This window comes from Stylophora pistillata, chromosome 4 (genome assembly GCF_964205215.1).
Source record: "Stylophora pistillata chromosome 4, jaStyPist1.2, whole genome shotgun sequence".
NCBI classification, from domain to species: Eukaryota; Metazoa; Cnidaria; class Anthozoa; order Scleractinia; family Pocilloporidae; genus Stylophora; species Stylophora pistillata.
In genome coordinates, this window is record NC_142522.1 from 34,590,952 (window position 1) to 34,608,332 (window position 17,381).

A 17,381-nucleotide genomic window follows, 5' to 3' on the forward strand; every position below is an offset into this window, starting at 1 on the left:
AGATTTTTTATGTCTTTTTCATGGGACTGAGACCATGAAAAAGCCATTAAATTAACCATGAAAATCCTGTGAAAAATCTGTGAATTTACCATGAATAAATTCACAAGATTTTCATGGATTTTGATTTCATAGTTATACATTACAGTGACATGGCAGTGATAATTCAAATTAGGTGTAAAGAAACCATATCAATATATACTGCAATTACATGATTGAGCATCATTGCCACTTCAGTGTGGCACCAATCGATCAAGAAGTTGCAAAGATTTCAATTGAGACCAGTCAGCTTAATGAATTTCAAAATCCTCATTCTCCTGAAAATTCACACAAACGAAATGTCGATCAACTGCAAAAACAAAACATGTTCAACATTCAAGTCTTTGTCCCTAATTTTATCAGAAAAATATAAGTACAACATTTGCACTGGTGCACTCTACTGCTTCCAAAAATCTCTAATTGCCTAACCCATTCATGACCTGAGTTCACAAAATTTCCCATTTGGGTTTGCCATATTTGGCTGTGCTGAATAGCCAAAAAATGGGAAAACTTAATAAACTTAAGACCTTAGATTATAATCATTATCATGACATCTATATATACTGATAGCTATTGATATTTATCATGCTGCATTATGGTTCAGTCATGTTGATTTACCTTGCTGCGAATCTGTTCTAGAGAGTTCTGTGTTTGGAGAACGGTAGTTATCAGTGATGGTGGCTGAAGATGTTGATACATGTGCTCCTGAACCAATTTGGTTTATGGTACTTGGGAATTTGGGCAAGGACCTGTGATGACTTTTTCCTGCCAAAGTTTGAAGCATTCTAGTCCCTACCAAAGAAGAACCTACAAACAATAAGGACAGATCTTTTATTGATATCTTTTTGGCACCATTCCAAAAAAATTCAATCTTAAAATTAAAGGAAAAATGCACACCTATGAATAACCCATACAAGCAATATCTTGGACACTGACTACAAATAACCATAAATATATCACTTTATTTGTAAGTAACCATTTGGTACAATCTTACCCACTCCACTTGGTCCATGTTTTTGTAGAACAAGTTGTCCTGAACATCTATTTGCTGCACGCTCTGAACCCTCACAAGCAGTCCCTGCCTCTGGTGCTCCCTAATCAAAGCAAAAATACATGCTTACTTAACAAGCTCTTGTGATCGAAAAATGTTGTACTAGTTAGCTCTTGCATTATGTTTTTTGAAAAAATGAAACATAAAATCCATTGTCCCTCAATTTTCAAATGCAGGTCTGTTTAATTTTTTCAACAGTGAATTCTTATAATTCAAACTTCGTGCTAGCACCATGCATCCTCCACAAGATTCGAATTAGCAGTAATTGATCACAGTGATTTAATTACAAACTTTGAGTAAAAAGTTAACAGCAATGAAATAAGTATTAATGGTTCAATTCCAACTGATTTATTCTGTTCTGGTTTTATTTTAAACTTATGGCAGAGATAATTTGAATAAATGGATTTAACAGTCTTTTATATGCATTTGCACAATTTCATTTAAAGGTATTCAGATATTCTTGACTTGCTCAACTAAGCATTAAGGAGAATATCACGTACTTGAAGGTGAAAGGAAAACTCACAATTATCATAAAATTCTGTACATAGTTCAATTGATGGTACAAATTCTTCTAAAAGTACTATCAGAATCAAGTGAGAGGGAGAAGATAAATTTTCCCAGAAAGCTGGTGCAACAAATATTAAGATTTAGTGTCACGCTCCGGATGCTGCAGACACGTGGTGTTGTGCACCGGAGTTCGCCAGTATAACCACAGTGACGAACTTTAGACAAGTAGCAGCATCAAACTCTTTATTCACTTAAGCTGGCAGTCTTTGTACAGCACAGGCAGTAAAAACTATAGAATGGATACATGAAGGTTCAATATAAGGAAAACTGAAAGGCTACAAATAAACGAATAGGGCGAAACTAGAAATGATAAAAATGAGGAAAATACAAGCATAACTTACATCGGATCTTGACTCCAGGGTAGAGAACTACCAAACTCCATTTGGCTCAGAAATGGTTTCGCTACAATGACTCCTCGCAACTGAACTACATGCTATTAGAAGGCGAATTTAGTTCTTACACTTTGACGCAGGGGAAGTAGAAATGAACAATGCTTTGTGTAGCTAACTTCAAGCGGATATTCGCTAGTCACAGAATAGAAATCAAATAAAGCACGCTAACAAATTTGATAGACAGTCATTGAAAGTTTCTTAGTTTCTTTGTGCTAAAAAACAGAAGAGTTACATAAGTAAAAAGATTAGAGTTCATGTCCGTAAACGTGACATTTAGTACAATTGGTCTTGCTGGTGAGATAGAGATGTGTTAGACTTGCCCCAAGTTGTCTTTTTATGCTCATCTTTGAGAAAAACGAGCGACGAAGTCAGAGGAAGGAGCGACAAAGTCGCGAAGAGACGACTTGTTGCGCCTGCATGGATTCGAATTTGATTTGCATATTGTTGGCGGGAAATTACTGCAATGACGTCATGGACGGCTCGTATGTAAAATAGACAGTTCTCGAATTACTGGATAATTCATAACTCAGGATGGATGACCTGACCCCAATTAAGACTATTTCTCGGGTCAATATCTCCCCTAAATCGAAGCCGCTGTTGTTTTAACCGCTCTAAATTGCGGCCTTGTTAGCGAAAGGAAGAAATTCGCTTTGATCACTTTTGCACAGTGCACTACATCAATCCTTACATGTATGTAAATGTGAAATATCAGCGAGAAAGCTGTGGAAGACAACAAAAGCGAACTTGAGACAGAAGAAAAGGTGATAAAAAAGTAGTATAACTGAGAGCTTTCTAACAGTGTAACGATGAAAAGAATAGAGCACTAACCATTTCGTCACACAATGCACTTCATCAATGAATACAGCTTCGATTTTAAACAACAAACATATGAAAATACATATATATGAACTGTGGTTATGAAACGTATATGTGCACGATCCTTCGCAGTAAAGCACTATTTAAGCAATAGTGAAAATCAGACCTGAAAAAAAAAAATTCAGGCCTGTACGGGATTCGAACCACTGACCTCTGCGATATTAGTGCAGCGCTCTACCAATTGAGCTAACAAGCCAACTGGGAGCAGGCCATCAAATTAATTCGACATAAACCCGTAAGATGATAAATCAAACAACAAACATATGAAAATACATATATATGAACTGCGGTTATGAAACGTATATATGCACGATCCTTCGCTGTAAAGCACTATTTAATCAATAGTGAAAATCAGACCTGAAAAAAATTCAGGCCTGTACGGGATTCGAACCACTGACCTCTGCGATACTAGTGCAGCGCTCTACCAATTGAGCTAACAAGCCGTACAGGCCTGAATTTTTTTTTTCAGGTCTGATTTTCACTATTGCTTAAATAGTGCTTTACTGCGAAGGATCGTGCACATATACGTTTCATAACCGTAGTTCATATATATGTATTTTCATATGTTTGTTGTTTGATTTATCATCTTACGGGTTTATGTCGAATTAATTTGATGGCCTGCTCCCAGTTGGCTTGTTAGCTCGCTGCACTAGTATCGCAGAGGTCAGTGGTTCGAATCGCGTACAGGCCTGAATTTTTTTCAGGTCTGATATAAGCTTCGATTTTGATCTTTAATGTGAGAATCGTGGACCGATGACTGCCAAACAAAGCTTCGGGGCTTTTGAGCACAAGGTTGTATTTGCCCTCTGAGGCTTCCTTGTTTTCGGTTTCTGAACTGTCTGGACCCACAACAACAGCCTTGATTCCTTTTCCTCGTAAGCTAGACACTTTGTCATTCATTAGCGAAACCAGAGGAAAAATTACAAGGCACACCAACTGAATATCATCTCTTTCACCATGTTTGAGGAAATCTATCGCAAATGGCGCGATATAAAAGGTAAGACTTTTTCCCGATCCTGTCGGCAAAATCATCATTCTCACTGATATCTTCGAAATTTAGCAAATGACGGTTTCTGATTGGAGAGTATTGCTACCACACCCTCTGACACACCGCCGACCTAAAATCTGGTCGGTTGGATTTGGCACACTGCAGGTGAGGAAAGTCCGTATTCTGCCCCCTGGACTCTCACAAAAACAGACTCTGCGAAAGTCTAGAGATGTGTGTGCTCTGATTGTTTGAAGATTTAATGCCATCTTTTGCTATAGTCATCTCGTGCAAATAAAACTATGTGACCAGGCTCACAATTGTACATGACATTGCAATATTTTTTATTATAATTTTAGAATTAGATCTTCAGAAACTATTTCCTATGATAACCAAATTATCACACACACAGAATTTGCATTATAAATTTCCTTAAGTCACACCATCACACCTAACTATTTCCTATGATAACCAAATTATCATACACACAGGATTTGCATCATAAATTTCCTTTAGTATGATCACACCTAACTTCCAAAATTTTAGAGAATTTCCTGCTATTGTTTGATTCCTTATAAAAGAAGCACAGTTAGTTTAACTCAGTAGTTCAGAGTGTCAAGATCAGCACTTACAAGCTCAGAACCTCTTGGTCACAGAAAAACTAACTCCAGTGCATGTAACCTCAAGTTAGTGACCTATTTTACTGAGGATTTGCTTGCAATCACCCTTTCTTTTTATCACTATTATTTCTTTTGTAATTTCCTGTATAAATAAATTTTATTGTGGCTATAAATCTGTCTCGTTGTTCAAATAACATCAGAACCTGCCTCGGTCACACCATCATTATAGCAAGGGAGGGAGCCCAATTTCAAAATGGTTTCCTCATGTTTTAATGTACATGTTCCTTTTGTTACCTCTTTTAAAGAGCACAAAAGATGCTCCTGAGTTTGGCGTAACATTTTTCAAAAGGAAGATAGTTACTGTTGTGTATTCCGAATCAAAGGCCAGGAACACAGTAACCAGATCAAGATGGCGGAAGAACTGTTTTTTAATCGAAAAGCAGAAAACCTCGTGTACAATACCTAATATGGAAAACAGGTCTCGTGACACTAGCTTCTACATAGAACAGGGAAACCAAAATTAGGAAAAATCTAACAGTTACCACAGTTAAGTTTTTGCTAATTGAAATAAATAAACATGTTTAATTCAAGTGGATATATACTGGTTGCTTATCTTGATATGAGTAATCATTAAACAATTCAGTTGTAACAGAATGGTGTCAATGACAAAGCAAATTTACAACAGAATTCAAAAGTATCTGAGCAGTAGTACTATAAATTTGCCTGAGGCTTAGGAAATATTACTGCAATTTGTGAAACAAAACAAAACAAGATGAAAATCTGTAATTTGCAAAATAGAAATCTGTAATCGGCAAAATGGAAATCTGTTAATGATTTGCAAAATAGAAATCTTTAAATCTCAAAATGTTCTTCCTCTTCGTTGAACTCATTGCCTTGAACAGTTGGTACCTGACCTTCACTTTAAATGACTGGTTTAGCGTATGGGGGTCGTGGCCTCTTTGAAGGACTAGAGCACATTTGCACCTGTGACTTACAGGATATAGTGTCAATGTGATGTATAATGGACAGACTCCACTTGAAGAGAGATTGGGGGTCTTATCACTACAATCAACTTGTCTAATAAATGATAAACTTGTATCTAAAATTTATAGTTGTGACCATTTATCTCCAGGTGAGGTCCCCTAAGGGTTTATAGATGAGTATGCACAACTTTAATATTGCCTCACATAGATTCAAGGACAGAAGTCACGTAAGCACTTCTGAAAAGAGATCTCATTTTCACTGGGGTCATTCAAAAACCAGTCTAGAAGGTGTTATTATTACTCTGTTGTATCATACTGTGAAGGAATACGGTTGGATAAATGTAGTTATGAAAACAAAGACCCCAAAAATGAACACCTAAGACCCCCTACAAAAACGAAGACCCATCACAAAAACAAAGACCCATTACAAAAACAATAAAAAAAATAAAGCAATACAGAAACAAGACACCTGAATTCTTTTCTGGCAAAAACCACAGGGAGTAATGGTGTGAAAATGCATAGTTACGTGAACCAAGACCCAGAAAACGAAGACCTAAAACCCCCTACGAAAACGAAGAGCCATTACAAAAATGAAGACCCATTCTGAAAACGAAGACTCATTATGAAAACGAAGACCCCCTACGAAAACGAAGACCCATCACGAACACGAAGACACATTACTAAAACACCACTACTCCCTGTGGTTTTTGCCGGCAAAGAATTCAGGTGTCTTGTTTCTGTTTCGCTTCATTGTCTTTATTGTTTTTATTTTTTCCGTAATGTGCACGTGTCTTCGTTTTCATAGAGGGTCTTAGGTCTTTGCTTTTGGGATATTCATTTTCATAACTATCGTTGGATAAAATTGAATGCTTCAAATCATGGTATTGTCCTCCACTAAAGTGGAACCACTCAAATAAACTGTTTATCTTATGAAATCAATGTTAGCATGCAGATTATCTTTAACAAATGGGAAACACCACAGCGTACACTATTGAGTTATGGATGCACACGGGAGGTTGCTAAGCACAAAAGAAGCATAAGAGTCGTGCGAGGCGATAGCTTCTTGAGGGCTTAGCAAACCTCTCAAGTGCATCCATAGCTCAATAGTGTATACTATGGTGTTTACCATTTGCATAACATTGATGCATTGTAGCAAAAGAGTTTCCTTTTATTTAACAAATCTTACGTGTCAGTAAAGATTTGGAAATGCAAAGACTGGCAAAAACCAACGATAAAAACCGACGTTTCGGTGTCATCATGACGCCATTGTCAAGGAGAAATAAAAAATTACAAAGTTTGTGGCAAGGTGTAACGCTAACATATTTATGCTGATTTAGTGTTACACCTTGCCACAAACTTTGTAATTTTTTATTTCTCCTTGACAATGGTGTCATGATGACACCGAATCATCGGTTTTTATCATTGGTTTTTGCCAGTCTTTGCAAATCCTACGTGACCAGAAAAAACAAACACGTGCGGAAAACTAGTCTTTGCATTTCCTCACGTCAGCAGCGTACACCCATGGGCAAATGGTGGACACTGACTTGACCAATCAAAGCGCGCGCTTTACTTTGGTTATGTTATAATAAAGTTTCTTCTCAAGGCTGACACTGGGCAGTAAGGACCAAACAGCTCTTTTTTTAATTGCATCTGAATCAGTCTGCAGAACTAGTGTACTAAGGTATGGTAAAGGTAAAGTCTGTTTATGAGCCTAGTGGCCCATTAGGCCGGTGCTTAACTCCAGTTTCTGTAGCAATGAAGCCACTAGGAGTATTTCTACTCCCCCCTTGATGGGATGACAGTCCATCACAGGGTTACCCCCAGCATTAAATTTGCCGGTACCCATTTATACACCTGGGTGAAGAGAGGCACTGTGAGAGTAAAGTGTGTTGCCTAAGAACACAACACAATGTCCCGGCCGGGGTTTGAACCCAGACCACTTGATCTAGAGTCAAGCGTACCAACCATGAGGCCACCGTGCCTCCACAGTGTAATAAGGTTACTGTAAACAAAATCTGCTCATATTTTTCAAAATTTAGATTTTGTTTTTACTTGTTAGTAAGAGAAAGCAAGTCTTAAAAAGAAGACAAGATAAAACTGAAAGGGTGTTTTAGCTGTTGGAACTGATAGCTGTTGGAGTTAGAATATGTGACAAGATGAAGGTTGTTTACAATGAAATGACATGTCTAGAGTCTAATGTGGCAAAATGGAATTTGATTGGTGGAATACAATTTAAGCACATGAACAATTCCCTCATATTGATTGATTGGGTATGTTCTGTTTGAACTTTGGACATGGCCATTATATCATATGGTGAGTAAGAGAGTGGTAAGCAAAACATGTTTCAACTTAAAACTGATACAAAAAATTACCTGCCAACCTTTGTGATCCTGATAAATCTCAAACTAAAGCAGCAAAGCTCATATAAAGGCCTCAAACCATTACAATTACAAAATGAACCCACAATTAATTTCTGGTTATAATGTCTTTGTGTGCAGCCCCCTGATTCCGTTACATACCCTAATATCTGTATGGTGCACCGAAGTGGACAAATTAAAATACTTGTGTACGGACATATAAGACTTGTTCTGTAAAATACTTTATACACGACTTGTTGCGAAAATATAAAACTTGTTTTGTAAAATATACAATTTGTTGTGCAAATATAAAACTTGTTTTGTAAAATATAGGACTTGTTGCAAAAAGATAAGACTTGTTTTGTAAAATATATGACTTGTGAAAATATAAGACTTGTTTTGTAAAATATATGGCTTGTTGCAAAAATATAAAACTTGTTGCAGAAATATAAACTTGTTTTGTAAAATATATGATTTGTTGCAAAAATATAACACTTGTTTTGAAAAATATTTTACTTGTTACAGAAATATAAACTTGTTTTGTAAAATATACGATTTATTGCGAAAATATAACACTTGTTTTGTAAAATATACGACTTTGAATAAATATAATACTTTGACTTCACCAACAATTTGAGTGTTCAGTGGTAAGTGGAACACAGCCCACCGCTCCCTAAGCCTCAAAAAAGATGGTGGATGAGTTGGGAGCTCTTCTTAGAGTGTTAGAACTTGAAAAACAAATTTGCGAGGACGTTAGATGAAACTTGTTTGTGGCAGATGAATAAGCAGCTGAAAAACTGAGGAATAACTCTGTTCAACTTATCATTGCATAGTTAAGTGATTAACTATGGTCATTGCTAGCAGACAACTATCATTAGAAATCAGCATGCACCCAGCTGCAAAGCAGCTGACCACAGACAGTGGGTGCCCTTAAAGTACCACTTTTCACTGCGAATAAGTCTCATCTGCAACAAGACTTATATTTTACAAAACAAGTCTTATATTTTTGTAACAATTAAGTGGTATATTTTACAAAACAAGTCTTATATTTCCGCAACAAGTCTTGTATTGTAAAAAAAAAAGTTTATATTTCCACAACAAGTCGTATATTTTACAAAACAAGTTTTATATTTTTGCAACAAGTCGTATATTTTACAAAGCAAGTCTTATATATCCATACACAAGTATTTTTGTCCACTTCAGCACACCATATATTTGACTGGTGCAAGCAATACATACACCACTCTATGTGCTGACATAGATTTATCTATATTTTAATTAATAAAAAAAAAACAATTATAACTCAAAAAGAGATGTTATTGCCCTAAAGTTTCTAAAGGATACTGTTAATAAATGTATAGAGATATGGTTTTAGTAGTTATATAGTAATACTAAAGAAATACAAACCTCAGCAAGTATGTAAAGGGCAGAATTCCCTCTTATGTGCCTTTTAATATCGGCCCCACTCCACACTCCAGTTGTCTGTTGATCCTCATGAAACTCCAGCTTTGATCTATTGTCAGCTGCTGATGCACAGGAAAAACTGAAAGAAGATATCAGAGAAACAAAAACTAAGTAGAACAATGGAGAGACATCTCTATCAATCTATTGCAAAAATGTGCATGATCAACCTCTAAAAGGAAAGGGTTACTATCCTTCATCATGAAGAGGGCCAAGACAAGATGAACAACTTCTTAATATTTAACTAGAAATTAAATTTCCTCAGCCTTCCTTCAAAGATGTAAATTTTCCATGACCCTGACTTTTCCCACGCCTTGAAGTGATTCATTTCGGCTTGAATTTTTCTGACCTGTGACGATCACACCCATCATTATCATGGTGAAAATGAAATAAAGTTATCTTTTCGAAATAGCTTTTTGTTGACCACAAAAAACAGTAAAGGACAGGTGCCATCCACTTTCAATCTCCTAGTCCAACTGTCTGCTATCTTTGCTTGTACCACGTGTTCCTCTTAAGTCTGTATTTTCATCTTATTCAGTTTATTCTTAAAGTCTCTATCTGTTTAAAAGACACTGAAAACAACCATGACATTTAGAGATTGAGACAAATTTTTCCCAGCCATTGACTCCACAAGCAAAATGGTAAAATTAAGTGAGGAACAGTTCCCAAAAGTCATTGTTGGCTGAATATTGGCCGACTGTCAACCGACAGTTTTAGTTATGTTTCAAGCCAAATTCTTGGCCAACTAGCTGTCGGCCAACAGTTGGTGACCTGTCAGTTACTTGTCAGTGGGTCATAAACTGAAATGATCGTAAACATTTTCTTATCTATTGCTTCTAAAACTAAATGAAAAGGGGAAAAGTCACTTAAAAAAGATACATTGCACTTTACTTTCAATATATAGTTATTGCAATTTTTGCCTAGTACCATTAATTATAGTTTTGCAATGCATTTTATGGTGGTTGAAAAACTAGTTTTGGCTTTGCTTATTTGCTACCCCAAAATGGAGAAAAGAGTTTTTTGTGTATAGACAAGGATAATAGAAATAGGTACCAAGGTTACCCTAAATTTTGGTAAATAGTTGGAAGATAGGTTAAACAAGCTTATTTTACCGTTTAAACAGAGTTAAGTAGACAGGTACAAACAGTGCAATTGACAGAGTTCTATTTACTGTTTTCCACTGGAAAAGTTTTGTTTCTGGTTTTGGTCAATTTCTGATCTAGTTAAAGCTGTCGGCTGACTATCGGAAATTTATCGGTAACCTGTCGGCTGACAGGTTACCGACCTTATCAAGAGTTATCAAAATCCAAAATGAAAAATTGGGGTTGCAATGCTATATTCTGAAGATAATAAAGTTTTTTTGCAATTTTTGCCTGGTACCATTAACTATAGTTTTGCAATGCAATATATGGATATATTATATGCATTATGTTTTTATATGCATTATAGGATTTTTGTTTGTGATCAACTGTTGAGGTCATAGACGAAACTAGTTTTGAAGTTTTCACAGTAGTGTGTTGGAAGTAGAAGTTATTTGGAGTTTTTCACTTACATTGTTAATATGGAATAAAGTTTGAAATCTGAAAAAAAGCTGATGTTGCATTTTTTAAAAAATGAAAAAATTAAAATTCTCCAATCAATTCCATTTAAATTCCCTTTTTTTAAAACAAAAACAATAGCATAACGATAACAAGCAAATTATGATCCTCAGAACAGGGTCATGTAAGTTTTTATCATGAAAATGATTGCAATGAGACCACTTTTAACCCTTGTCACTCCACTTGCACAATCAAAAAACACTGGCAAAACAGTTTTTGCACTGAATGAAAAAATTAACTGTGTTTTATAGAAGTTTTTCTTTTTCCTCGATGCCATCAAAAATGGAGGTCATCACCCATTTTCTTAAGTTATTTCAGCTTTTAAAAATTTGTCATCACACTTTGTTCTAGGTTTCCTAACACCTCCCCTATAGGTAAACTCATTGACACCTGTGTTGCAGGATTGTCTTACATGAGAGAGGCTTTCCCTCTACCTCCCCATGCTAAGTAGTAGTAATGTGATTGCAACAAATGATCAAACTGAAGTCCATGTGGCTGACTATCAAAATTTTTTAAGTTGGATTTTCCATTCCTTTCCAACCATGTTAGCCGGCCTTAATTTTGGAGTACCAAATGAAGAGAATATACTACTGAATACTAGCTCTTTTCAAATATATATATATTTACGAATACTTAGACACTCCCAGTTCAGTGACTAGCTGGTTTAAATGGGGCCCTGTGTAACACCCACCCATCCCACCCCAGGGGAGGACATCCACCACACAGTAATCTCATGTGTGGGAAATTAACGTCTCCTACCCCTAACCCTGCAGGAGACAGGGCCTACGGTTTATTCCTCCTTATCTGAGAAGACTAGAATATCTATCCATTTCTTGATATTATAGAAAGGTAGCAAATTCTCAGTTATTTTAAGACCATGAGTATATCGGTCCGGCCGAGGCTCGAACCCTCAACCTCCTGCACAACATAATCTGGCACTCTAACCTATTGAGCTAACAGGGAGGCAGTTGAAATAATAATAGATATCAAAGTCTTAGAGGTGACGGCATAAGCTTTTGATTGATCAACATTCCAATTCTCAGATGTGATACGAATTATGGCGATAAGTGAAAACTGAACTTTATTACTTTAAGTGAGGCCTAGCAACAATTTGACAGTTCCACGGCCCAGTTAATATCATGTTTACTCTATGATGTGTCCATAAAGTGTTGTTTGATTGCAGTTTTTGAGTCAAACTGTACAGCTTTCAGAATTTTTATACATGCAAGAAGTTTGGGCATTTTATTTTTTCACTCCTAACTCAATCAAGAAATTTTTTGAATAAAGCTTTTTTCTTGGTGATTTTCGTCTTGCTACTCAGGCTTGATCCTCAAGCTTGTTTGGACAAATGCATAAACATCCAGTGATTTCAAGTTAGTATTTATTCTTCAATTCAGAGTAAAACTTTATATGCATATGTACTGTCATTTTCTTTGAAAATAAGTTATTTAAATGGTCTTCTTTCATCAGAGTTTTTGGATAAAGATGATTTCAGGAAAAATACTACATATTGCGTTTTCTTTTTCTGTTTCCCCATAGGCAAGTGAAACACTTATGAATCTATGGGTAAAAAATTTTTTCTCATTTTCCTCTCAGTGTTTTTCAATGGGACTAATTGTCCAGTAAAATTTTCTTCTTTCAGTTGAACCAAAGGCAGCACGATTAAACCAATTTGACCTGTAAATAAAAGGGGTGATCATTGCTGGAGACGAGTTTTTACACCTATGTGCGAGCATGAATGACCATGGCTTGTGCACAGCTTGAGTGCACAGTGGCAATAGCAGGCACCACGTGAACAATCTATAACCTACGAGGCTAAAAACTTTTTCAATCACAGGTAGCCCAAGCATACTGTGTGTGATTTTGTGGTATAAAGGTCATTAACAGTGATAAATAACAGATTAAGATTGAATTTCAAGTATAATAGTAAGCTGTTGAAAAAAAGAAAAATTGTTAAAAAATTGGTAGAATTACAGGCACATCTCTCCAGATGACGTTGTTTGACAATAGTGCAAATGTAACAACCTTTCTATTGATCCCCAGGAGAGTCTTTAATTTGGTGAGATATGCTTCAATATTTGAATCCTGTAATAGGGACAAAAGGATTATGTGTACTTACAAAGCCAGAATGGGTGGTAAGACAGAGCAGCTCCCAGTTTAATGCAGCAAAATTGGGAAATTTTTGCCCCTGGAAGTGCTCTCATGGGTGGAAATTTGAGGGAGATCAGGCGACTTTTGTGGAATTTATTGGCCTTTGAGTGGTGACAGTTGGTTTTCGAGACTGGTTGAAGTTTCCAGCCTTGTGTTTTTCTATATATACAGCTGATTGATAGCACCACACGCATTACAAAGAAAGTTGCTAAAGCAGTGTTAATAAGACCATAAACAACAAAGCAGCTACAGAAGAAAGGTAAGGAGACTACATGTTATATTCCTCACTTTTATTATCCTTTTTAATTTTTTCTTAATTTTTCTTAATTTTTCCTTTATTTAACACCCCATACTTCGGCACTTATCAGCGGCCATCCCAGGGGGTGACCCCAGGGAACCCCCAGGCATTTGCACAGCAGCATTTACAAATCCCCCCCTACCTAAAACCAAGATTGCTCTGCTAAGTGAAACAGTGCAACATTTCAAAAGAATCTTATTTGCCATAATTAATTTTATATTTAGTAAATTAAACATATGAATTAATTAAAAATAAGCAAAGAAAGCTGTTCCACTTATTTTCTACACATGAGGAGGCTCAGTTTACCATGTAAGTGATGGAATGGGGAAGGAGAGAATATTCTTGTTTCATGGTAATGAAGAACTAGGATTCCTTGAATATTTTTTGAAATGCTTTATATAATTTGCCAAAATATAATTGGAAACAAGTAAAGTTTGGCAATTGATACATGTATTTTTTTGGGCAAGTAACACAATGGAAAGACAATAATGAAAGCTCTGTTCTCCTGATCCTGTGTTTGTTTACAATGTAGAATTTACAGTTTGACACAGATGCAATCCACAAAAAGAAAAAGTATCCATGCATATTTGAAAAAGCAGAGAGCCATCTTTTTAAAAATACTATAGAAATACCTGGGTTTTAATCAGGTACATGGCATTAATTAAAGAACGAGGTCTCTTTTCTCAAATGCATATACAATGGCCAATGGTGGAGCTACAAATCCCATGGGTCTTCCCCTGAGGATCCTGCTATGAAAGTGCGAAAGCAATCCAATCCCCCCATCCCGGGCTTAATATTTGCAAACAAAGCTAACAAATGCCGGGCCATACCCGCATATGTCCCAGGGGTTACCCGCCCGGGATGGCCGTTAATAAGTGCATTACGCTTAAAATTCGATCTTAATCTATTCTGCAATACCGTTTATAACCTTTAGAACCAAAATCACACACAGTACGCTTGGGCCGCCTGTGATTTAGTTCGAACATACATTTTTGTGAAGAAATCGCGTGCGTTTCAATATTTCACCACATTTTTTCCCGGAACTACAGTTAAAATAATAACGCTTCGTTTAACAAGGAAAAAAAAGTGGCCCCCGAAGGCTTACCGCATACTTGAAACAATTACCTTGTATATTTTTCCAAAATTGGGAAATTTTGTTTCAGCACCTCTTCGACATCTGATGCGCTCATCCTATTTGTGAATTCTACATCAGTTTTGAATCGACCACTTGAAACGTTCCTGAGTTTGGTCAGTCCTTTGTTATTTGGTAACGGAATTTGTCCGTTTTCGGGAAACACATCAATGCCTGATCTCAACACGAGCACACTTTTAAAGTCTGATTTCTTCTTGCTCGATGATGATGCAGAGACGTCAGACTTACGCTTTTTGCTATTTGGTTCTTGGCCGCTTTGACCATCTCCATGTTGAGGGCGCTTTTCCATCTAAGACCTACAAATTAAAGATGTTATGTTGCAGAAACCAACATACCGGTTATCTCAACATCACAGCAACAAGTTAGACATCATGGAATCTTTCTCAGCTTTGAATCTACTTACAGTGTTTAATGGCGTAGTTCCAAAAAATATCACAAGCAGTAACTTGTACAACAAGATGACTAACTTATGCTTGGATGACACGAAAGTCATATCATTAACACTAATGTTCTTAAACTACAGTGAGGCCTCGACGATCTATATAACAACGCATTTAGTACGCATGAGTGTACAGTCCATGTGAACGGAAGTACAACCTAAGTGACCTTTGTAATACACAGTACAGCGTGTGCAGCCACAGGCTACTCAAGCTCTGCATACTTAATAGAGGGGACTATGAGCTCTGTGAGAGGATTATTTTATAGGCTATAATACGAGGAAATACTTTAAAGCTTTGTATGGGAACTTACATTCCGCCTGGAACTCCGTTAACAGTGAAGCAAATTAACTCCAACCTACAAATAGTGTTGCCTGTGTCATAATTGTTTTCTAGTAGCGATTTCAAGTTCAGGCCATTTCGCCCAGTTTAGCTGAGATCTCATCCCACTACTGTTTGCTAAGAAGAAGGAAAGAGAGGAAGGCTTCGTCAAATAAATGGAGCAGTCTTTCGTGACAAGAAGACGTGGTTTATGCTGAGAATCGAACAATTTTTTAAAGTGGATCGTTGGTCTGACGAAGCCGTCCTCACTTACCTTTTTCTTAATAAAGGCAGTAGCGGGTGAGATCTCAGGTAAAACTAAACAAAATGGCCTGAAATCGCTACTAGAGAACAAAAAATAACACAAATAACACTATCTGAAGGTTAAACATAATTTTCTTCGTTATTTACGGAGTTCCAGAGGGGAGCCGGTAAATTCCCATACAAAACCTTATAATGTTATCCTCTCATGGAGAGCTTGTAATACAATCCTCTCAGGGAGAGCTTGGCCTCCCTGCGGTGAAGCCAGGTGCTCTTTGGTGCGCACCCGATCCTCACAGCTTTGTGCCAGAATATTTGAGAAGACCGACGAGATATGAACGGAAGTGGGACCTCGGTGACCCCTGTCAAGACGGGGGTGTTCACTGGTGCGCCCGCGATCCTCACAGCTTTACTCGAAAATAGCTGGGAAGAACGATGAGAGGACCAGGCCAGAGTAGATGTGAACGGAAATGCAACTTCGGTGACCTTTTTTTTCTTACATTTTAATAGCAAGAAAGACTAAGAAACAAAGAATGCCATAGGGATGGTCAGCAGAAGTAATAGACCCCATACTAGACCGACCACCCTAAACTTAAGAATAAAGAGAGAAATAAGGAATCGGCGTAGACATTTGTTCGAACAGTTGAACTTTAAGTGAGAATAGCCTGCGTGTAGCCGTATCCTTCCCCCCTCCCCCCGAGGAGAAATAATTCTCCTCGGGGGAGGGTATGGCTAAAAACATAAAAATAAAATCAGTAAGAGTCGAACGAGTACGCTGGTGTACAATTCTATGCCTCTAAAAAGGGTAGACATAAAGTAGAGTCCTAGTGAAAAAATGTAATGAACGGTATTATATCGGACAACAAATCCAGGTAAGAAAACGCAAACAGTAGGTGCCAGGCCAATTTGTTTTTTCTGACAGAAACTGGAAACCAGCCCACAGGCAGACATACAAAACAACCGGTGGTTGACTGCTGGTTTTTAAAATTTTCCTCGCTCTGTCACGCAATAATGTGAGTGCAGAGAGAGGGCCAGTATTGAACTAGTTTGAAAGGAGAGATAATCTGATGATGTTTGCGTTTGACCGGCTTCTGTTCCTCGATTTCCTTGTTCTATTAGAAGGTTAAGAGATTTTGATCGGAATGTGGCTGCCAAAACAGCAGAAGAAAGTCGTTGGTAAGACAGTCCCCAGGAAAACATTGAAAGGCTTGCAGCATTGCTGTGCTTTTAAAAATCTGACCACTCAGAGGCCATAGGGTAGGCCACAGGGTAGGCCATGGCCTACACCATTGCGTAAGCTATGGCCTGCCCCAAGTTTTGTCCAGGCTACACAAACGACATTCAACAGGATTTGGTGGAAAATAAATCTCGATTTAAGGTAGTATGTACGTGCAGAAACATAAACACGGTAATGTGATGGTGTGTACAAAAACTTGCATGTTTCACGTTTGAACAAATACATAGGAAGCTGAATACTGTAAACAAAAATACACCTTGTAGCACACTGAAAATTTCGACGCTTTATACTCGTTTACGTCTCCAAAAAGCTTTTAAAACATTTCTTGGCGGCTTTATTGTCTGACATGAAATGTTCACCATAACAGGACAGCGACTTTTACTTCAGTTGGACGATCAACAAGCAAAATAGTTTCCATAAAAATTCTAGCTTTTTTGGTGAAAAATTGCCAGCAAGTGTGTTAAAAATTCAGTCTACCGCCGGCAGCCGGCTGTTATTTGAACCTTAGGATAGTGCCGAAAAACGATGCCGGATCAGAGTATCCAATCATAATTGCTCATAGGGCTGATGGCTGACTTACCTTTTAGGCAAATCAAA

General features: G+C 37.1%; 1 protein-coding gene and 1 non-coding gene across 3 annotated transcripts in view; both read right to left on the bottom strand.

The window, feature by feature from the left end:
* LOC111322938 (schlafen family member 13) overlaps nt 1–15,083 on the bottom strand; it is a 71,655-nt gene extending 56,572 nt beyond the window's left edge. Inside the window, exons 1-6 of one of the 2 annotated variants that reach the window (XM_088758174.1) lie at nt 15,031–15,048; nt 14,932–14,994; nt 14,501–14,824; nt 9,275–9,410; nt 1,031–1,130; nt 655–843 (exon numbers count right to left, since the gene is read on the bottom strand). In XM_088758174.1, coding sequence (XP_088614300.1) covers nt 655–843; nt 1,031–1,130; nt 9,275–9,410; nt 14,501–14,817 — 742 coding nt within the window. In that variant the 5' untranslated portion in view covers nt 14,818–14,824; nt 14,932–14,994; nt 15,031–15,048. Of the gene's footprint in view, nt 1–654; nt 844–1,030; nt 1,131–9,274; nt 9,411–14,500; nt 14,825–14,931 lie in introns of both variants that reach the window. The other variant, XM_088758173.1, reaches the window with a different exon arrangement.
* Nucleotides 3,046–3,118, bottom strand: Trnai-aau (transfer RNA isoleucine (anticodon AAU)). The gene has a single exon. It is a non-coding gene; the product is annotated as a tRNA-Ile (tRNA).
* Nucleotides 15,084–17,381: the final 2,298 nt, after the last annotated feature.